A 24,299-nucleotide genomic window follows, 5' to 3' on the forward strand; every position below is an offset into this window, starting at 1 on the left:
TTGTGTATTTTAATACTTTGCAGTGATGTATCTTGAGCTGCTGTAATAACTGACTTCCTGTATGGGATTAATGAAGTGATCTATCTGTCTATCTTTGTATATTCCATGCAGCAGAGCGTAATCCATTTAACGAGAGAGAATGGAAAACCTATCCAGAATTAGCTAAATTTTGCTAACTATCTAATAAACAATTCTTGCAAAACTATCAGAAAGAAAAAGGAGCACCTAAGGTAAAAAGACCACCGTGTTGTTGATGGCTATAACGCAGCACCCTGCAGTCAAAACTACCCTAAACTGAGGCCCATAATTCAGTTTGATTAGGTAATCGTTGCAGCGACTGTCATTTCAACTGCCAATGCATAACATGATGTTAAATAACATCTTGGCAGGCCGTGTAAAAGATGCCCCAGCTCCAACAGAGAGCGGATCTCGCTTCAAGCCAATTAAAGATGTGACTCATATGGCAATTCACACAAGAACATTGGTTTTTACATGCCTGCCGGCCTGTTCCCGCGCTGTAAACATTACTCAAGCACTGACTGTTATGGGGCAGTTTGACTGACAGGCAGCAGTTCTTCCTGCGTCACACCGCTCCGGGGGAACGGAACAGGGCAACCCACACCTTCTGTCACACATAGCTTGTTTGTGACTTTTCTTTTCATGGAGCAGAATACTCAGCATTCAAAACAATGGCAGACGAATCCATGAACAAAGCAACACGTCGCTTTTATAATCATTTATTTTTAATAGCACTGCAGTCTAAGGAGGGAAAGAACTTAAATGTTTGTTTTTGTTTGACTCTGGGGTGGTACAGTTGGTGTTACATATTTTGTACCTGTATTATTTATGTTTTTTATGAGAAAGTATATATTTGTACCTTGCATGTCTTTTACATATTTATTGATGTAAAAAGATACATAACAAATGCACAAAATAGGTCCCTTTTTAAGTTCAAAGGCACAAAATAGGTCCATATTTTTCTACAAAGGCACAAAATAGCATTGTGAAACAAAATTGTTATCTTAAATTTGGGCTTTTTTTGCATTTTTGTCCAATTTTGCCACCAATCTAGTTGTATTCAATTATCCAATCACATTTTGCCTCCTCTCTATTGCTGCAGACTTCAACTCTTGACCAAGGAGAGCCGTAAATAACAGGTGGTACGTGTCAAAGTAACATCCACATGGATGGCAGGACCCGAGGTTTCCCAGCAGAACATTGCCCAAACTATCACACTGCCTCCGCCGGCTTGCCTTCTTCCCATAGTGCATCCTGGTGCTGTGTGTTCCCCAGGTAAGCGATGCACACGCACCCGGCCATCCATGTGATGTTAAAGAAAACATGATTCATCAGACCAGACCAAATTCTTCCTTTGCTCTGTGGTCCAGTTCCGATGCTCACGTGCCCATTGTTGGTGCTTTTGGCAGTGGACAGGGGTCACCCACTAACAGGTGCCGTGATGAAGAGATAATCAGTGTATATTTAGTGTATCAGTGTATACTTAATCGGTGTATATTTGGCAGGGGGCATGTCCCCCAATATTCAGATATGCTCACAATGACCCCACCCCATATAATGATAAAAAAAAACCTTATAAATAAACATATTCTGGTCATTAACGTTGTATAATGTTAGGATTATTTAGGGTTCCTGTCAGTTGTTGATATGGCAGGAACCCTTTCTCCACAAATGTTCAATTCATGGCTAGGCTATGGCCTTGCAATGGATAACTGATGAAGTGGCACTCTGTCCACACTGCATTTCTGTTTGCACCCAATGATTTAAGGACCTACCATGACCCTGACCAAAACAAAGCATTTTTCCAGTCCTCATGCCTGACGCACAGTAGAGTACAGTACAGTGTGGTAACTGTCTTTTACAAACACACCCACAGAGTCCAGAATTTACCCAGGAGGTTTTTCAGCAGGGAAATAAAAAGGAAATGCTGGAACACGACCCGCCAGGATTGAAACTGATGACCACAGTATGGAGTGACAGATGCTGCAACCTGACTCAGTAACGGGAATCTAATCAAGGCTAAGTGCACCGGATAAGTACAAGAGAAGATTTCAGTGATCAGCAGCATTGTAGCCAGAATGAAGCTTAATTGCTATTAGACCAGATCGGCCTTTTAGGCCACAACTTTTAATTAGAATCCTTAACCACTGCGTTACCTCTTATCGCTCAATAAACAGTAGTAATAAATGAGATTTATTCATTCATCTTTAGGGAAAGGGGCATAACTCCCATAACATCCTGCTTCTCAAGTACAAGGTATTACACACTCAATCACTCCCACGTATATTAAGGGACAAATTAAATTAAACAATCCGGTCATGTTGTGGGAGGTGGGAAGTATCTGGATTACACAAAGAAAACCAGCACGGTATGGGTGGAAATCTCAAATCCCACAAAGCCTGTAATTCAGGAGCCTCTTCAGCTGTGCAAACTCAACAACACTCATGACTGAACATCCGTTTTCACACTCAATCAGAGATTCTGCACATCATGTTTATATTTCACTCTGCTGCTCTCTGTGCAAAGTGGAAGTTCTGGCATTACATTTTTGGGTTGAAGAAATATGAAAGAAAAAGAAATAGGAGTTCATGAATCCTTTATGAGCATCTACAGAAGATGGAGAGGTTTTCCTGCAAAGATAATAGTCTAAAGATCAGCTGAAGGATGAAACAAGAGTAAAAATTTTATAACACTTTCAATTATAAAGGAGAAACAGTGGGTAACATGCCAGAAACCGTCACCAAAAAGAGATATTATCTATCTATATGGACTATGGAAAGCAAAGTGTGTTGGTGAACTCATCCATAATGCTGCTGATGGAGTAATTGATGCCAATACGTCCCTGCCCATCTGTCAAAAATTTATTATATTTAGTTTCTCAGGGTCATTGCATCCAGTTTAAGGTCACAATAGTGTTTTATACAGTTTTATACAGTCACCCTTTATCAGACTGTTTTGCTGTAATTATGTCAGCTACGTCTGGAAACAACTGCCCAATGTTCAAGCATTTTTAAATGTATTTATTATTATTTAACGTCATGTTTTGCACACTTTGGTTACATGCATGACAGAACAGGCAATTACCGGTTTAATGTCAAAAACAGTCTTGCACAATTTTGTATCTCCAGTTCACCCTTACTTGCACGTCTTTGGACTGTGGGAGGAAAGCGGAGCTCCCAGAGGAAACCCACACAGACACGGGGAGCAGTGGCGTAACTAGGAGCTCATGGGCCCCAGTGCAAAAATAAAAAATTGGGCCCCCAATTGAACAAATTTCATATACATAAAAACGCTGTATGCTGATAGCTAATCAGAATGAATTAAAGGTACTCACTCACTTTTAATATTTTACTTAACAAAAATATTATAATATAATAATAACGACCTGGCGAGTGCAGCCAATGGAGGGGCAGTGCGGTGGGGGGTTTAGTTCATGTCGTGGAAACAGTGGGTCTGATTTTATTGGGGGAAAGACAGGAAACACTCAGGAAAGGTTGCCAGTCCATCACAGGGCAGACACGCACACAAACACTTTCACATGTTCACTTTGGGCAAATTTAGTAGCTCCAGTTGGCCTGACTGGAAACCCACATGGACACAGGGATAACGAAAGGACAGAAAAGAGCCATGGCCGGGGGGGAATCGTACCCACACCCTTCTTGCTCTGAGAAGAGGGTGCTACACACTGAGCCATGGTGCCGCCCTATAAATAAACTACTGAGACAAAGCATAAAACACAATGTGCATATCTAATTTTAAGAAAAGGCACATAAAAAGTGTGGAAAAAACATGCAAAAAAAATCATTTATAATAATTAGGATGGATGGAAACCAAATTAAAAAGCAGCATTAACACTGTAAATGCCCTCATACTTCTTAATGGTTTGTTGTGAGAAAATCTTCCAATACTTAAGGGAACTAACAATGTAAAGATCTACTTTTCAGTCTGCATTTCACTATATATAGTAAACAAAACAACACGATTTACATCTACTATACGATGTCTCTTAAGCCAAAGCTACGATGGTCCTGGCTCACAGAGCTCACAGTTAGAATGGTGGAGGGTATTAAAAGACTAAGAGCCCTAATAGCATCAGGTGCTCCAGTCAGGAAGACAGAAGCTTTAGTGAGCAGTCAGAGGATGAATCCATAAGGATCTCCAGACGGCTACAGAAGGAGACTGGCATGTTCAAGAAACTCAGAAAGCTCATCAAGGGGCCTGAGCTAGCTCCTGCACCGACTCCGGACCCAGTTTCTACCCCAACACCAACTTCTTCTGCTGCACCAGCTCCTGCACCAGCTCCAGCACCTGCACCACCAGCTGAGCCAACAAAGGTAGGATACAACAGCCTTACAGCGTAAATAAAGCATCTAGTTGGTGATTGTCATCAAAAAAATTAAAATGGGATGCATTTCTTATAACAATGTAATAGAATCACCACTGATTTTTGATTGTAGATACCAGCTGAATAATTATGTGCCAGTGTTATTTATTTATTTCCTTGAGGATCAATATACAGTGGTACCTTGTAACTTGTAACATCCCCTAAACTCAAAATCTTTGAAACTTGACACTCTTTCTCAAGAAATTTGTACACTTAAACTAAACATTTCCTTTAAACTTGACGTGTGTACTGTCACTTTGTTCAGCGGTCGGCTTGAGCAGTGTGATAAAACGTAAAAATATTTATATCAAACAAACCAGCAGAATCTCACAATCACATTTATGATATGACAATGCTTTGCTAACATTGTTAATTAGAATAAGATTTATTGGCCAAGTATGTGGATACACACAAGGAATTTGGTTCCGGCTGATGCTATCTCTCTAGTATAAATACAGTATTCAAGCAATGTATACATTAAACATTAAACACAAAATATACAAACTATAAGACTATATACAAGCAATATATAGAAAATGTATGGACGTGTGCATGTATGTACGTACAGTATTCAGTGACCAATATATGTATGTACATATAAGCAGTGGTACACAATATATGGTAACATACCAAAGGCAATATTTATTTATTTAGAAGGGAGATGGCCTGTGGGAAGAAACTGCTCTTAAATCTAAAAGTTTTAAACGAATGAATCTCTACCATAGATAAGAGCATAGCTCCCTGATTCGATTCCAATGAATAATTTGTTTGAAAAGAGTCATTTCTGAATAGACAGAGTCTGACAGATCTTTAGAGCCAAAAGGCACAAATGTGTTGATTAATGACACTATAAAGTACAAATAATTCATCTTACATATTTGTTCTGCAATATACTGCAAATACTTCCATAAAGAAGTAAGATAAAGTGCAGGTTTTATTGTATTTTCAGTGGATACATGTCAAAAACGACCCCTATATTATACATTAGCCTAAAATATATGCAGTTCCACGGGACCATGGAACATATTAACAGGTTAACCAAACATCCTTAAGGGAAAAAAAACCTTGAAACTCAACATCTTTTAAATTCAACACCACTTCAGGAACCAATTGGCATTGAGTTTCAAGGTATCACTGTAGTATCTATCTATCTATCTATCTATCTATCTATCTATCTATCTATCTATCTATCTATCTATCTATCTATCTATCTATCTATCTATCTATCTATCTATCTATCTATCTATATATCTGTCTGTCTGTCTGTCTGTCTATCTATCTGTATTGTGCTGCTGGCACTTGATTGACTGATTAGACTGTTGTATGATGAGCAGGTGTACAGGTGTGTCTAATAAAGTGGTCAGTGAGTGTATATTGTCTGTAACAATCTGCTGTGTCTTAAATGTAATATTTTAAATGTAATTAAAATGCTGGAAGGTTTTCCTTTGTGACTTTGTTTTAACCCTGAATATTTTGCATGATTCATGAATAATGACCCCAGTTGCGATAATTACCAAACAATAGATTTTGACGATTAATTTTAATTGTGCAGTTTGAGGTTTACAGAAATGTCATTGCAAATTAACAGGATGAAAAACCTTCAGACAAAGAAAATGAGGCCAAGAAAGAGAAAGAAACCCCCGGTGAGTCATTCGTTATTAAACTCTGAATATTACTCTATAAAAATCAGAAAGCCTGTAAAGAATACTATCCCCCAAATCTCTTGTAAATGTGTAACCAGTTCAGGCCTTTGTGTTCTGTGGTGATTTTAGCTGTGTGGTCAGATTTAGTTCTACACATCAAGTTTCAGCTCCATCTGTGTCGATGGTTCTCCCAGAAAACACCCTGCCAATAAACACAGAGCTGAAGAAATCCCCTCTATGGTCCTCATATCCCATTTGTGTGTTTATGTATAACCAGGAACAGCTCCAACACCTGCACCAGATGCTGAGCCAAAACCTGAGGAGAAACCCTTAAACCCTGCAACCCTTGACCAGCCCCAAACTGAAGGGTGAGCAAACATTATAACACTAGCTTTTGTTGCAGTAATTCTACTTTAAAGTTGTTTGATTTAGTTTCATATAAATGAATAAAAGTTTCATACAAACCCAATTCCAAAAAAAAGCTGGGACAGAAGAAGCATTTTAGAAATCATTTCTTATTTTATTCTGTAGTTGGAGAATTCAAAGAGAAATAATAATTAACAAAGGGGAAAAAATAATTATATTTATAATTAACATTAAAACCACCTCGTTTCTACACTCACTATCCATGTTATCAGCTCCACTTAAGTGCTCCACCATATAGGAGCACTTTGTAGTTCTACAATTACTGACTGTAGTCCATCTGTTTCTCTGCATGCTTTGTTAGCCCCCTTTCATGCTGGTATGTATAATTTAGGTGGTGGATCATTCTCAGCACTGCAGTGACAATGACATGGTGGTGGTGTGTTAGTGTGTGTTGTGCTGGTATGAGTGGATCAGACACAGCATCGCTGATGGAGTTTTTAAACACCTCACTGTCACTGCTGGACTGAGAATTGTCCACCAACAAAATATATCCAGCCAACAGCGCCCCATTGGCAGCGTCCTGTGACCACTGATGAAGGTGACCAACTCAAACAGCAGCAATAGATGAGCGATCGTCTCTGACTTTACATCTACAAGGTGGACCAACTAGGCAGGAGTGTCTAATGGAGTGTCAGTGTCACTGCAGTGCTGAGAATGATCCATCACCTAAATAATACCTGCTCTGTGGTGGTCCTGTGGGGGTCCTGACCATTGAAGAACAGGGTGAAAGCAGGTTAAAAAGGTATGTAGAGAAACAGTTGGACTACAGTCAGTAATTGTAGAACTACAAAGTGCTTCTATATGGTAAGTGGAGCTGATAAAATTGACAGTGAGTGTAGAAACAAGAAACAAGAAAGTGGTTTTAATGTTATGGCTGATCGGTATATATATATAGTTGTTGTTTTGAATTTTATATAGGAAACAGAGAAGTAAGAAATACGAGAACTAAGTGGAAACTGCTTAACTACTTACACAAGAGTTGCTGTAAGGGTTGGTTGATCGTTGGTGCTATTATTAGGAAGCGATGGATTATAGGGACCTTAAATAACACTAGAAATGGTGCGAGTCAGCGTCTGTGTTGAATATTCTATTTATGTTAAATTAAGCCCTGCCCCCCACTGACCCCTTTAGAAACGTGTTCTAAGAATAGAATTCTAAAACCAACTAATCAGCAACTAAGAGTAACACACTAAGCTAGATTTTAGAACAAAAACTAAACAGTAAAACTAAAAGTACACTAAAATATGAAGCGTACCTTTACCAGGAGTAGAAAGTGTGAATAAATGGAAAACATATGAGGAAGTTTCTTTAAAGTTACTTTTTTGACTCTATTAAGAATTTCAAAAACAAATGATATCACTTTTCTACATTCTACCTTCTGATGCGTTTTTCCAGCATCGTACCATCTTTTTAATGCCATCAGCAAAACATGTTTCTGGTTGAGTGTGTAGCCACTGATTCAGCGCTGCTGTCACATCATCATCACATGAAAATCTTCTTCCCCTTAAAGCTTCTTTGAGCGTCCAAAAAGGTGGAAATCAGATGGCGCTAAATCTGGACTATAAGTGTCTCTCAGACACGACTGATTACTCCTCCCACCCTCACTGCTTATAACCAAAATATAAAAGTGAGGAAACTTTTTGAAGATCCCTCGTAAATATATGCAGGACTGAAGTTTCTCCACACCAAACTCATCAAACCATGTCTTTACAAATTGCTTTGTGCATGAGAGCACAATCATGATGAACCATAAAAGGACCTTCACTAAACTGTTAAAGATTACTCTTATCATTTGATTAGAATGTTGTGGATGTTATTGAAAGCATAGAGAAAATCCAGAAACTGCTATGATTTTTAAAGGTGAGTTATAGTCTAGATACATGCTATGCTTATATCATTAATTATATGGAATGAGAAAGCCTGGTGGGTAGAGCTGGTAGAGCTTTGGGCTATCATTCGGAAGATTACCAATTCAAATCCAGGCTCTGCTATGCAGCCACTGTTGGGCCCTTTAGCAAGGCCCTTAACCCTGTCTGCTCTAGGGGCGTCGTACAACAGCTGACCCTGTGCTCTAACCCTAGCTTCCAAACAAGCTGGGATATGCAGAAAAAAGAATTCCAATGTACTGTACATGTATCTGTATATATGATAGATAAATGCATTCTTAAAAATGATCAAGCCCAAATTCTCTAAAATGAGTTGTGACCAGGGCGTGGTCCACATCAGCAGATGTTCCTTGAGAAGATTGAACTCAGGCTTTGTGTGTCTTTAATACAAAGCAGGGTAGTACTGACTCAACTCATAAATAGAGACAGCTGACTTTCCAAGAAGTCATTAACTCAAACATTCAGCTTATTACTTCAGCCTGGACTGTAAATGATTATTTATTATTTATTTGTTTGTTAATGCCTTGGATAAAGATCAGACCAGATTTTGTGAGTGATTAATGAAGACATACGGGTCATTTGAAAAGTTTTGCGACTGTGCATGATCGCTCATGGATAATTAACGTTAGTAACGTTACTAAACTTCACTCTTCCATTTATTACTTTATTCTGTAAGATTAATTTTAGCAAGACTGCTTTGCAAACAACCGCAGATTAATCGGACCCGGTCCTCTCGCCAGATCCTGCATTTAATTAAAGAGCTGATTAAATAAAGTATTAAGTGTAATTAATTAATGTACCGTCTAAAAACCTGAGTAAGGAACGCTGTAATGCTAGAACCTCGCATGCAGCAAACAAATGTAACCCACACGATCTATATTTGTCTGCCAGAGAGCAGAAGGATTACTGAGGCGGGCCGCAGAGTGGAGATTATGAGATTTCAGGTTTTAAGATTTAAGAGGCTCTTAAACCAGGAGCTACTTAAGTTTAAGCTACAGGCCTAAAAAAGTTCATGTTAATGCACTAACACAACACATTTTATACAGTCTCTACCAGCAGATTCTGCATCATGACACCTTAAGTGGGTAGCACTGTCGCCTCAAAGCAAGAAGGTCCTGGATTGGATCCCCAGGTGGGGTGGTCCGGGTCCTTTCTGTGTGGAGTTTGCATGTTCTCTCCGTGTCCGTGTGATTTCCTCCGGGAGCTCCGGTTTCCTCCCACAGTCCAAAGACTTGCAAGTGAGGTGAATTGGAGATACAAAATTATCCATGACTGTGTTTGATATAATCTTGTGAACTGATGAACCTTGTGTAATGAGTAACAACCGTTCCTGTCATGAATGTAACCAAAGTGTAAAACATGACGTTAAAATCCTAATAAATAAACAAACAGTGATTGGCTTGTCTGAGGTTGGGAATGCCGGAGGGGATTTCTCATAACTAGGGTCTCTACTAAATTCACAGGAAGATGGGCTTAATTTCACAGACCTGGTTTTTCTAAAATTAAAGAGCCACGTTTCACGGCAGTCATTAAATTACCCTCATAAACTAAATAATAGAATAAATAGAAGCTACAAAACACAGCACAGCTACCTTAACGATTGAATTTAAATCTAGAACATCCAGCGACGGTGCGAGGCTTCATGTTCTGCCTCAAAGACGTACATTTTTGTCCGTGTTTTGCCACAGAATTGGTTGTTGTTTTCCAAACTCAGTTATCCGAGTCGTGTTTTTAGCTGCTTTACACTTCAACATCTTGGACATTTTGAGTGGATTGCATTAACTGCAACAGTTTAGATGATCCCAATAGTTGTTGAGTGTATAACTAACTTAGTTAGTTGCAAAATATTGAACTGTTTCTTTTATTTAGTATAACATACACTGATCAGCCATAACATTAAAACCACCTCCTTGATTCTACACTCACTGTCCATTTTATCAGCTCCACTTACCATATAGAAGCACTTTGTAGTTCTACAATTACTGACTGTAGTCCATCTGTTTCTCTACATACTTTTTTAGCCTGCTTTCACCCTGTTCTTCAATGGTCAGGACCCCCACAGGACCACCACAGAGCAGGTATTATTTAGGTGGATGATTCTCAGCACTGCAGTGACACTGACATGGTGGTGGTGTGTTAGTGTGTGTTGTGCTGGTATGAGTGGATCAGACACAGCAGCACTGATGGAGTTTTTAAATACCATGTCCACTCACTGTCCACTCTATTAGACACTCCACCAGTTGGTCCACCTTGTAGATTGTTTATCTATTGCTGCTGTTGGAGTTGGTCATCTTCTAGACCTTCATCAGTGGTCACAGGACGCTGCCCACAGGGCGCTGTTGGCTGGATATTTTTGGTTGGTGGACTATTCTCAGTCCAGCAGTGACAGTGAGGTGTTTAAAAACTCCATCAGCATTAATGTGTCTGATCCACTCATACCAGCACAACACACACTAACACACCACCACCATGTCAGTGTCACTGCAGTGCTGAGAATGATCCACCACCTAAATAATACCTGCTCTGTGGTGGTCCTGTGGGGGTCCTGACCATTGAAGAACAGGGTGAAAGGGGGCTAACAAAGCATGCAGAGAAACAGATGGACTACAGTCAGTAATTGTAGAACTACAAAGTGCTTCTATATGGTAGGTGGAGCTGATAAAATGGACAGTGAGTGTAGAAACAAGGAGGTGTTTTTAATGTTATGGCTGATCGGTGTATATTCAGCTTTTTTTTTCAGTCACTTATTTTTCATTTGCTTGTGTGTATTTCTTTTAGACAAGAGGAACAAGCGTCTGCACCATGTCCAGTCGTAATAAACACTTACTCCGACACACAACTTCGTACTATAATCAGGCGGATGCGGGAACGAACAGAAGCATTCAAGGAGAAAATTATAGACCCTCACGCATCCTCACCAGAGAACAGCCCTCCAGTCAGTGAGTACATTTACATTTACATTTTCAGCATTTAGCAGACGCTTTTATCCAAAGCGACTTACACAATGAGCAACTGAGGGTTAAGGGCCTTGCTCAGGGACCCAACAGTGGCAACTTGGTGGTGGCGGGGCTTGAACCGGCAACCTTCTGTTTACTAGTCCAGTACCTTAACCACTGAGCTATCACTGGCCCTCTCTGAGTACCATCACCCACTCTCATAATACCATCATAGTACCATCACCCACTCTCATAATACCATCACAGTACCATCACCGACTCTCATAATACCATCATAGTACCATCACCCGCTCTCATAATACCATCATAGTACCATCACCCGCTCTCATAATACCATCATAGTACCATCACCCGCTCTCATAATACCATCATAGTACCATCACCCACTCTCATAATACCATCATAGTACCATCACCCGCGCTCATAATACCATCATAGTACCATCACCCGCGCTCATAATACCATCATAGTACCATCACCCACTCTCATAATACCATCATAGTACCATCACCCACTCTCATAATACCACCGTAGTACCATCACCCGCGCTCATAATACCATCATAGTACCATCACCCACTCTCATAATACCATCATAGTACCATCACCCACTCTCATAATACCATCATAGTACCATCACCCACTCTCATAATACCATCATAGTACCATCACCCACTCTCATAATACCATCATAGTACCATCACCCACTCTCATAATACCATCACAGTACCATCACCGACTCTCATAATACCATCATAGTACCATCACCCGCTCTCATAATACCATCATAGTACCATCACCCGCTCTCATAATACCATCATAGTACCATCACCCGCTCTCATAATACCATCATAGTACCATCACCCGCGCTCATAATACCATCATAGTACCATCACCCGCTCTCATAATACCATCATAGTACCATCACCCACTCTCATAATACCATCATAGTACCATCACCCACTCTCATAATACCACCGTAGTACCATCACCCGCGCTCATAATACCATCACAGTACCATCACCCACTCTCATAATACCATCATAGTACCATCACCCACTCTCATAATACCATCATAGTACCATCACCCGCGCTCATAATACCATCATAGTACCATCACCCACTCTCATAATACCATCATAGTACCATCACCCGCGCTCATAATACGATCATAGTACCATCACCCACTCTCATAATACCATCATAGTACCATCACCCGCTCTCATAATACCATCATAGTACCATCACCCACTCTCATAATACCATCACAGTACCATCACCCGCGCTCATAATACCATCATAGTACCATCACCCACTCTCATAATACCATCATAGTACCATCACTCGCTCTCATAATACCATCACCCGCTCTCATAATACCATCATAGTACCATCACCCACTCTCATAATACCATCATAGTACCATCACCCGCGCTCATAATACGATCATAGTACCATCACCCACTCTCATAATACCATCATAGTACCATCACCCGCTCTCATAATACCATCATAGTACCATCACCCACTCTCATAATACCATCACAGTACCATCACCCGCGCTCATAATACCATCATAGTACCATCACCCACTCTCATAATACCATCATAGTACCATCACTCGCTCTCATAATACCATCATAGTACCATCACCCGCTCTCATAATACCATCATAGTACCATCACCCACTCTCATAATACCATCACAGTACCATCACCCGCGCTCATAATACCATCATAGTACCATCACCCACTCTCATAATACCATCATAGTACCATCACTCGCTCTCATAATACCATCACCCGCTCTCATAATACCATCATAGTACCATCACCCACTCTCATAATACCATCATAGTACCATCACTCGCTCTCATAATACCACCCACCAGCGTCTGATAAAGTAATCTATAAGAAACTTTACCAGCCTTCTAATGAGAATAATCACGAAATGTCCAGAGATGCTGCACGAGTTCACTGAGCCTCAATTTAAATGTATAAAACACATTAACGTGATTCATTTCCAACCAATAAAACGTTTAGACATTTTTTACTGTCTATTTTACCTGACAGCTCCTGTTATGAGAAAAAAAGACTTCCTAAAAAAGCAGGAGGAGGAGAAAAAAAGAAAAGAAGAAGAGGAGAGGATTAAAAAGGAGGAGGAGGAGGCTAAGAAAAAAGCTGCTAAACTCGAGGAGAAGAAAGAAGAAAAGAAGGAGGAGAAGAAAGAGGAGAAGAAGGAGGAGAAGAAAGAAGAACCTGAACCACCCAAAACATTTCCTTTTTGTCCCAAATTCAAATGTACCTGCATAGACATTATCCTGAAACCTGTTGAAGACATAATGGATAAAGTTCTGGGCACAACTATGGATCCATTCACAGGTTCTCCACACATTACACATTAAAGTGTTTAAAATTCTTAATAAATAGAAAAATTGAAGAACCCTAGTACAAATATTAATTAATACTATAACATACACCGATCAGCCATAACATTAAAACCACCTCCTTGTTTCTACACTCACTGTCCATTTTATCAGCTCCACTTACCATATAGAAGCACTTTGTAGTTCTACAATTACTGACTGTGGTCCATCTGTTTCTCTACATTTACATTTGCATTTTCAGCATTTAGCAGACGCTTTTATCCAAAGCGACTTACACAATGAGCGGGACACGATGAGCAATTGAGGGTTAAGGGCCTTGCTCAAGGACCCAACAGTGGCAACTTGGTGGTGGTGGGGCTTGAACCGGCAACCTTCTGTTTACTAGTCCAGTACCTTAACCACTGAGCTATCACTGGCCCTGCCAGTAAATACTTTGTTACCCCTTTTCATGCTGTTCTTCAATGGTCAGGACCCCCACAGGACCACCACAGAGCAGGTATTATTTGGGTGGTGGATCATTCTCAGCACTGCAGTGACACTGACATGGTGGTGGTGTGTTAGTGTGTGTTGTGCTGGTATGAGTGGATCAGACACAGCAGCGCTGCTGGAATTTTTAAACACCTCACTGTCACTGCTGGACTGACAATAGTCCACCAACCAAAAATATCCATCCAACAGCGCCCCGTGGGTCCACTGATGAAGGTCTAGAACATGACCAACTCAAACAGCAGCAATAGATGTGCGATCATCCCTGGCTGTCTAATAGAGTGGACAGTGAGTGGATTTAAAAACTCCAGCAGCGCTGCTGTGTCTGATCCACTCATACCAACACAACACACACTAACACACCAGCACCATGTCAGTGTCACTGCAGTGCTGAGAATGATCCTCCACCTAAATAATACCTGCTCTGTGGTGGTCCTGTGGGGGTCCTGACCATTGAAGAACAGGGTGAAAGCTGGTTAAAAAGGTATGTAGAGAAACAGATGGACTACAGTCAGTAATTGTAGAACTACAAAGTGCTTCTATATGGTAAGTGGAGCTGATCAAATGGACAGTGTGTGCAGAAAACAGAAGGTGATTTTAATGTTATGGCTGATCGGTGTACATTTATATTTTATTTTTTTGTAAATGTGATCATCTCTAGATCGGCGCTACATCACTTGGCTCAGTCTGGTGACCATTGCCTTTAACTACAACCTCTGGCTCATACCAGTTCGTATGGCCTTTCCCTGTCACACACCTTCAACAGTTCCACTGTGGTTTGCTGTAGACATTGTAGCTGACCTTATCTACATCTTTGACATGGTCATTTTCCAGCCCAGGCTGCAGTTCTGCAAAGCTGGAGGCATTATTGTAAGTACAAAACCTTAATACAACAGTAATTGTATTGATCATTTTGTATCATAATTACAAATCATGCATTAAAAAATCGTTTTGTTTTAGTATGACAGAGCTGTGATTAGAAAAAACTACAGGGAGTCCCAAAAATTCCAGGTACTCTTTAATAAACAGGACATAAATGTGATTGTAGTGTAACAATGTCAGTCCCTCTGTGTCAGTGTGTTCATGTACTGATTGTTTTTGTTGTTTAGCTGTTACTCGTGTGTCATTCTGATTCACATGTCCTTGTGATTCTGACTTTGTCCCTGATTGTATGTTTGTGTAATTCTTGGCAGTTGTAGCCTAGTGGTTAAGATACTGGACTAGTAATCAAAAGGTCACTGGTTCAAGCCCCACCACTGCAAGGTTGCCACTGTTGAGCCCTTGAGCAAGGGCTTTTGATTACCTCAATTGCTTAGACAATATACCGTCATAGTACTGTAAGTCGCTTTGGATAAAAGCTTCTGCTAAATGCCGTAAATGTAATTCTTGCTCTTGTTCTTGGTCTTGTCCCTCGTCTTGTCCATCTATGTCTTCTAGTTTTGTTTCAGGGCTGATTAGTTAAGGGACCTTTTTCAAATTTCTTTGTAGTTAGTGTTAGCATAATTCTAGCATTAGCATAGGGATTAGTATTTCCTGTTGATTGGAGCTTGAGGTTAGTTTGGTGTAGGGCACATTCTCGTGAGAAGTGGCAAAACTGCTTTTGTGCTGCTGTGCTGTTATTTCCTATGGAGTGTGGTGGTGCTGCTGTGCTTCCCTGAGCGGCGCACACCGCCCTATTTTGCCACATTGGGCTCAAGATTTTTGTGCTTGCCTGATTGAACTTTGACCCAGTTTGCCGCTGACCTTTTCAAAGCTCCTCTAATGAGACGAACTGTTTGATATGACGGGATAAAACCGACTCAGACTGTACGAACAACGCTTAACGTGAACAAAGCTTAACGTGAACAAAACTTAACATGACTTGTTGTACTAAAACAACGAGCAAGGAATTTTATTAGTGGAGAGAAGTTATGATCAGTAATAATTAAGATAAGTTTAGTGTCCCTGTGTCGTTCTTTTAATACATTAAACCACGTTAAGCTTTTTTAGACTCTTGGAAAAGCTGATTCTCACAATTTCTCAGAACCTCGAGCTGTAACACAAGTTTAAAAGTGAAACAGTGAGGAAAATCCAGATAAACACAGATACATGTGGAGCTTTCAGACTGGATTTGATGGTTATTCCACACAAATGCAGATTCATCTCATATTCACACTTTAATGACGTTTTACCACACCGCTCAAACCAACTGCTTCTTATGTGAATGCACCCATAGGGACCTTTTGTTTTCATGTTGTTAGCATTAGTGTTAGCATGGAGTTAGTTCTCTACTGTTGTTCCATATCTAGCCAAGTTGTCCAGTGTTCCAGTGTTAACAGAGGTGTGTACTCTAAATGAACAGAGCGTGCAGTTCCATTTGCAGAGTGGTACTAGATAAATTCACTCACGCAATTACTTTCGAAGTCGCTTATCCTAATCAGGGTCTCGGGGGGTGCAGGAGCTTATCCCAGCTCTCAATGGGCACAACGCACACAGAAACACCCTGGACAGGGCGCAAGTCCATTGCATGGTAGACACACAAACACATTCACACACAAGTATAGGGGCAATTTAGTATCTCCAGTTCATCTCACTTGCACATCTTTGTACTGTGGGAGGAACCTGGAGCTTCAGGAGGAAACCCACACAGACACAGGGAGAACATGCAAACTCCACACAGAAAGAACCCAGAGCGATTCACCTGGGAATCAAACCCAGGACCTTCTTGCTGTAAGGCACCAGTGCTACCCACCAAACCATGGTGCCACCCTTTAGATAAACTGCTTGCAGTAATTCCTTCCTTCTTTTGGTCTGAACTGTGATTTTCATTAATGACTGTCCTTCTGCCATGGTAAACACAATAACACTTATTATCCACTTAGTGATTTGTTTTACTGGCTTATTTTCTGGTGACAACACTAGATAGACAGACAGACAGACAGACAGACAGACAGACAGACAGACAGACAGACAGACAGATACTTTATTAATCCCGAAGGAAATTAAGGATATATCTATATATCTGCACTGCTGGTTTTATACAACATTCAATCAGATGCACACTGAGCAGTGAGGAGGCATTGCAACAAGTGGATGCAACATTTCTTTGTCTAGGGAGTTAAAATTTTTAATATAAAAACCTACAATTTAGTAGTAACGTTTAATGTTTCATGTTTTGTGTTTTCTCTTTTTTTTATGTATAGCATGCCCTGCTATCAGTCATGCCACTGGACTTGTTGTATATTCCATTTGGATTTCAGTCGATCTTCAGAATCAATCGCCTCATTAGGGTAAGTCATACTGAAGCTGGGTTTTATTATTATTATATTTTTATTTAGTAATTATTATTTCTTAGATTTCTTTTGCATAAATCACTGATGCTGAATCTGTTTTAAGTTCGGGGCATTCTTTGAGTTCAGTGATCGACTCGAGGGCATCATGACGAAGGCTTACATATGGAGGTATGCAGTCCAAACATATACAGTGTTTATTTTGATAAACTCAATAACACTTTCTGATCTTTTATTAGAGTAATCCGTACTATTGGATACCTGCTGTACGCCCTCCATATCAACTCCTGCATTTACTACGTGGCATCTGATTACCAAGGAATCGGCACAACTAAGTGGGTCTACAGTGGTGAAGGCAATGCGTATGTACATTTATTTTGTAAATTCTTCGTAAATAAACGTAAAACCTTGTATTTTACAACACATACTATCTTATTAAAACATGTTATCATGTTCTACTTTTTTTTTACATGATGTTTTTGCATTTTTTGTTTGTTACATGTCTCCCGCAGAATTGGTTGTTAGTTTTACCTGAGTCGTGTTTTTAGCTGCTTTACACTTCCACATCTTGGACATTTTGACTGAGCGATTGCTAACTGAATTGCCGCAGGATTGTTGGGACGCCTCATAATGCAAATTAACCAGTAAACGTGAGACACTTGAATGCTACACCAATAAAAAATTTTAAATCAATAAACACAAACCTTAATGTTTAAATTTCACAGCAAATGGCACATTACACAGCTCATTTCATGGTTCATGACACGATTTTTACAGCTATCTATTAGGTCAAGCCTTAGTGCCTTATATGCAAAGGTACAGAGATCCCCTTTTTTGAGTCACCGAGTATACACTGATCAGCCATAACATTAAAACCACCTCCTTGTTTCTACACTTACTGTCCATTTTATCAGCTCCACTTACCATATAGAAGCACTTTGTAGTTCTACAATTACTGACTGTAGTCCATCTGCTTCTCTACATACTTTTTTAACCTGCTTTCACCCTGTTCTTCAATGGTCAGGACCCCCACAGAGCAGGTATTATTTAGGTGGTGGATCATTCTCAGCACTGCAGTGACACTGACATGGTGGTGGTGTGTTAGCGTGTGTTGTGCTGGTATGAGTGGATCAGACACAGCAGCGCTGCTGGAGTTTTTAAATACCGTCTCTACTCACTGTCCACTCTATTAGACACTCCTACCTAGTTGCTCCACCTTGTAGATGTAAAGTCAGAGACGATCCCTCATCTATTGCTGCTGTTTGAGTTGGTCATCTTCTCGACCTTCATCAATGGTCACAAAACACTGCCCACGGGGCGCTGTTGGCTGGATATTTTTGGTCAGTGGACTATTCTCAGTCCAGCAGTGACAGTGAGGTGTTTAAAAACTCAAAAGACTCATAACAGCACAACACACACTAACACACCACCATGTCAGTGTTACTGCAGTGCTAAGAAAGTGCTGCAGGGCTAACAAAGTATGTAGAGAAACAGAGAAACATTCAGTAATTGTAGAACTACAAAGTGCTTCTATATGGTAAGTGGAGCTGATAAAATGGACAGAGAGTGTAAAAACAAGGAGGTGGTTTTAATGTTATGGCTGAACAGTGTATATGTATATGTTATATAATATATAATCTTTTTGGATTTTTTTTTTTTACTTTTTCTGAATTGGATTTTTATACTCTCGTAGCTACCTGAGGTGTTTCTTCTACTCAGAGAAATCCCTGCTGATGATCGCAGAACTACCTTTTCCAGACACCGTATTCGGTCAAATCTTTCAGATGACCACCTACATTTTTGGTGCATTTTTTGTATCCATCTTTCTTGGCCAGGTAGATTTTTTTGTCTCTGCACCATTTTTGTTTGCTGTGTTTTGCACAGATTTTTTTTTTGGCTTCTCAATTTTTATTTATTATTTTTTATTTGCATAAATAATAATTTTACCACAAATGGACTAAACGATTAACGGACACTTTTTTCTTCACAGGTACTTGCGCTGTTATTATTTTGCTGTACGAACCCTGATCAACATCGGTGGACTTCCTGAACCCCACAGCGTTTTTGAGATCATGTTTCAGATGACAAACTTTTTTGTTGGTGTTTTTGTCTTCTCAAGTTTGATTGGGCAGGTAAAAGACAGACAGTGTAGAATCCTCACAGGAACAGTCCGTGGCCCATGTTTAATTCCCTGAGCTGACCCATAGCAATTATTCCTGGACTTTATTATGAAATCCTCTCCTTATTGTTAAACTATAGTTTATTAGCAAACCTGTTGTTTAGGAATAGCTGATCATTTCAAAAATTCATCTTTTATGTGTTAAATTGTATTAAATACATTTTAATGAGAGTAATTCTGTATTTCTGTTTATGATGTTATATTTCAGATGAGAGATGTCATTGGGGCAGCTACTGCCGGTCAGACATACTTTCGTGCCTCTATGGACGCATGCGTGGCCTACATGGTGACCAATCGTATCCCAAAGATGGTACAACACAGAGTGCGTACATGGTACAACTACACCTGGGATTCACAAGGAATGCTGGGTAAAACCTGCTTCATACAACCTTTTCAAAAGTACATATACAGTATATATATTAATCAGCCATAACATTAAAACCACCTCCTTGTTTCTACACTCACTGTCCATTTTATCAGCTCCACTTACCATATAGAAGCACTTTGTAGTTCTACAATTACTGACTGCAGTCCATCTGTTTCTCTACATACTTTTTAGCCTGCTTTCACCCTATTCTTCAATGGTCAGGACCCCCACAGGACCACCACAGAGCAGGTATTATTTAGGTGGTGGATCATTCTCAGCACTGCAGTGACACTGATATGGTGGTGGTGTGTTAGTGTGTGTTGTGCTGGTATGAGTGGATCAGACACAGCAGCTCTGCAGGAGTCTTTAAATACCATGTCCACTCACTGTCCACTCTATTAGACACTCCTACCTAGTTGGTCCACCTTGTAGATGTAAAGTCAGAGACGATCGCTCATCTATTGCTGCTGTTTGAGTCGGTCATCTTCTACACCTTCATCAGTGGTCACAGGACGCTGCCTACGGGGTGCTGTTGGCTGGATATTTTTGCTTGGTGGACTATTCTCAGTCCAGCAGTAACAGTGAGGTGTTTCAAAACTCCAGCAGCACTGCTGTGTCTTATCCACTCATATCAGCACAACACACACTAACACACCACCACCATGTCAGTGTCACTGCAGTGCTGAGAATGATCCACCACCTAAATAATACCTGCTCTGTGGTGGTCCTGTGTGGGTCCTGACCATTGAAGAACAGGGTGAAAGCAGGTTAAAAAGGTATGTAGAGAAACAAATGGACTATAGTCAGTAATTGTAGACCTACAAAGTGCTTCTATATATACAGTAAGTGCTGATGGATTGATGTTTGTTTGTTTTTTTTTTTTTTTTTTTTTTCGTGTTACCATAGTGTGCTCCTTAAGGGAACACAATCCGGTTGCTGGTTTTTTTTTATCTCCTACTTTCCCTATGTGTTCATTATTTCTTGTTTTCTTATCCTGTCTTCCTGTCCTGTCTCTCCCTTGTCATTGAATGTTCTGGACAGGTTGATGGTTAATTTCGCTGTAATTGTACATGCTGCAATTTATAGTGACAATAAAGTTCTACTACTACTACTACTACATATGGTAAGTGGAGCTGATAAAATGGACAGTGAGTGTAGAAACAAGGAGGTGGTTTTAATGTTATGGCTGATCAGTGTATTTTATACTGCATTTCTAAAGCCTGATTGTATACAGAATAATCTAAAGCACCATAAGGGCATGCTCTATGCAAAAATATGCTATTTGAAATAAAGACACTTATTTATGTTTTATTTTTTACCTTATCTCAGATGAGTCAGAGTTGCTTGAGCAAATGCCACTGGTGATGAGAACAGCCATCGCAGTCGACGTCAACCTCACCACTTTCCAGAAGATTGATCTGTTCAAGGTAAAACTGCTCTCCTCTCACAGCACAACAAATCTAATAAAATAAATTAATTAACCAACAAAAACTTATTTTCATTAACCAAAATGGCTGCTCAGGTGGCGCAGTGGTAAAACACACTAGCACACCAGAGCTGACATTTCGAACTCGTCGGTTCGAAACTCAGCTCTTCCATCCGGCTGGGCTGGGCGCCTACATGAACAACAATTATACAGGGTGGGAAGCCGGATAGGAACCTCATAACTGAACTGCTGGCTGATTAATGGCGCTTGCACAGAGTCTGGGAATAATGTGGACAGGGTGTGGCTCTCCGTGCACAAAGCTAATCCACATACGAACTCTCCTTGTGCAGGTGAAAAGATGCAGTCGGCTACTGCACACGTGTCGGAGGGGGCGTGTGTCAGTCTCGCTCTCCTCAATCAGAAGTGGGGATCAGCATCAGTAGAGAGGAAGCGTAATGCATTTGGGTAATTGGATACGACAAGAGTGGGAGGAAAATTGGGGAAAATGCCAAAAATAATAATAATAAAAATGAACCAAAATGATTTATTTTGCTGCAGGGATGTGATAACCAGATGCTTGTGGACATGTTGCTGAGACTAAAGTCTATAGTGTATCTGCCCGGAGATTTCGTCTGTAAGAAGGTATGTTTAGAAATATTAGCAATGCAAAAGTAACAATGTGTTTTACATTTAATTTTATTTTATTTGATTAATTTTCAGGGTGACATCGGGAAGGAAATGTACATCATTAAAGCAGGGGCAGTGCAGGTCATCGGTGGACCTGACAATAAGATTGTGTTTGTGACGCTGAAGGCCGGCTGTGTGTTCGGTGAGATCAGGTCAGGCGATGATAGGTGACCCGTCCCAATTTTACTTTCATGAACACGGTCCAGGTAAATGTAGCTCAGTTACTGTGATGTCCTTCAGTTTATTACAGTCCTCAGCTAACGGAGGCAACAGAAGAACAGCCAACGTTGCAGCGCATGGATTTGCTAACCTCTTCGTGCTGGATAAAAAAGACCTCAGTGATATTCTGGTTCATTACCCAGAATCCCAGAAAGTTCTGGCTAGGAAGGGAAAGTGAGTTAAACTTTACATTTTATAAGAGGGATCTTCAAAAAGTTTCAGCACTTTTATATTTTGGTTATAAGCGGTGAGGGTGGGAGGAGTAATTGGTCGTGTCTGAGTGACTGAGAGACGCTTATAGTCTGGATTTAGCTCCATCTGATTTCCACCTTTCTGGACTCTCAGAGAAGCTTTAAGGGGAAGAAGATTTTCATGTGATGATGATGTGAAAATGTGATGAAACGCTGGAAAAATGCATTGGAATGTGACCGTGTACAACCCCATATCAGAAAAAGTTGGGACAGCAATAGACAGTGTCTCAAAGCAACTTTACAGAATCCAGGACCAACAGACCAAAAACCCCTGTTAAGCAAGCCGAGGGCGCCAGTGGCAAGAAAAAAACTCCCTTAAAGGTGTCCGTCACATCTAGTAGGAGCAGCATTGTTGGCACTGCAGTCTTTAACCTTCGAGAGGGTGAACAGGTTTCCGTCAGAACCACCTCAGGGTAAAACAACAGAAGATGTAGTTACAGTGTGAAATGGTTAAGAGTAAAATGTCAATTTTACAGAGAGTAACTTTAAAAAGTGTGGAAAAAAAGTGTGGAAACTTTTTGAAGAACCCTCATAGTAATGATAATTTGAATTAATCCATAAATATCATTAACATATTTTTTTCCATCATCTAAAGGAAACTCTTAAAAGCGAAGGGTCCTGCTGCAGCCAAGGCCGAGGAGGAAAAGAAGAAAGGAATCGAGCTGTTCGGAGCCAAACCTCCCACTCCCAAAATGCTTCGTGCTTTTGGAAGATTCAACAAGAAAAACTTAATGGACAAACTTAAGGTGGAAACCTCACACTATTATTTAATAAACTGTAGTCTAACGACACAAACAGGAGTGGCTGTTAAAATGACAGTTTTAGTTGTAGAGGTTTAAGTCAAGTCAAGTCAAGTCAACTTAATTAATATAGCACTTTTTACAATAGACATTGTCTCAAAGCAACTTTACAAAATCCAGGACCAACAGATACAAAAACCCCTGTTGAGCAAGCCGAAGGCGACTGTGGCAAGGAAAAACTCCCTGAAAATTACAGGAAGAAACCTTGAGAGGAACCAGACTCAGCAGGGACCTCTGAGGATACTATAAATAATTAGGATTTACACAAATCATACAAACACAGAATTAAATGAACTAAAAGTTATAACTGGCAGTAAGTAAATTAATAATAATAGAGTTATTATTCAGTTCAGAATGTAATGAAGTCTGTAGTTAGTTCTTGTCATTCTTGGTGCAATTACTCCAGGCTCGTCACATCCGGCAGGAGCAGCATCTTTTGCACGGTCGTCTCGACTTCAATCCTTAACCTCGGGCGGTTAAACAGGTTTCAATCAGAACCACCTCGGGGTAAAACAACGGAAACTGTAGTTAAAAATGTGCAATGCTAGTTGAAAGAATATAAGTTTTACAGAGAGTTTTAGACTCCGGTAGCCCTAATTATTACAGCAGGGAGAGCGAGCAGGTAACAAGGTCATGAAGGTTTTCACAGGACATCAGCGCCCACCTCCCCACCGTCATCAAACCTGAGTGATCGGACAAGAGAGGCAGAACGACAGCAACCCAACGTCCCTGATCACCACAAGTTTCTATGACCAAGAACCCCCAAGCTCTGTGCCTTTGTCTATACTAATCAAAAGCCTGGGAACCTGTAACAATCTGCACATTTCTTTAAGACGCATGAGCAAACTAGATAGAGATAATGAAAGCACCTGGCACACACACGCTAGCACACCAGAGCTGACATTTCAAACTCATC

At 40.3% G+C, this 24,299-nt stretch overlaps 1 protein-coding gene across 1 annotated transcript in view; it reads left to right on the forward strand.

Moving 5' to 3' along the window:
• LOC134310696 (cyclic nucleotide-gated cation channel beta-3) overlaps window positions 1-24,299 on the forward strand; it is a 62,304-nt gene that overhangs the window by 36,114 nt on the left and 1,891 nt on the right. Inside the window, exons 5-21 of the mRNA XM_062992322.1 lie at window positions 4,124-4,352; window positions 5,991-6,045; window positions 6,323-6,413; window positions 11,136-11,296; window positions 13,386-13,694; window positions 14,847-15,055; window positions 15,146-15,196; window positions 17,368-17,454; window positions 17,561-17,625; window positions 17,694-17,816; window positions 19,148-19,289; window positions 19,842-20,001; window positions 21,330-21,427; window positions 21,985-22,068; window positions 22,147-22,265; window positions 22,354-22,506; window positions 23,179-23,329. Coding sequence (XP_062848392.1) covers window positions 4,124-4,352; window positions 5,991-6,045; window positions 6,323-6,413; window positions 11,136-11,296; window positions 13,386-13,694; window positions 14,847-15,055; window positions 15,146-15,196; window positions 17,368-17,454; window positions 17,561-17,625; window positions 17,694-17,816; window positions 19,148-19,289; window positions 19,842-20,001; window positions 21,330-21,427; window positions 21,985-22,068; window positions 22,147-22,265; window positions 22,354-22,506; window positions 23,179-23,329 — 2,287 coding nt within the window. The remainder of the gene's footprint in view (window positions 1-4,123; window positions 4,353-5,990; window positions 6,046-6,322; window positions 6,414-11,135; window positions 11,297-13,385; window positions 13,695-14,846; window positions 15,056-15,145; window positions 15,197-17,367; window positions 17,455-17,560; window positions 17,626-17,693; window positions 17,817-19,147; window positions 19,290-19,841; window positions 20,002-21,329; window positions 21,428-21,984; window positions 22,069-22,146; window positions 22,266-22,353; window positions 22,507-23,178; window positions 23,330-24,299) is intronic.

The sequence above is a fragment of the Trichomycterus rosablanca genome, chromosome 3 (genome assembly GCF_030014385.1).
Source record: "Trichomycterus rosablanca isolate fTriRos1 chromosome 3, fTriRos1.hap1, whole genome shotgun sequence".
NCBI lineage: Eukaryota > Metazoa > Chordata > Actinopteri > Siluriformes > Trichomycteridae > Trichomycterus > Trichomycterus rosablanca.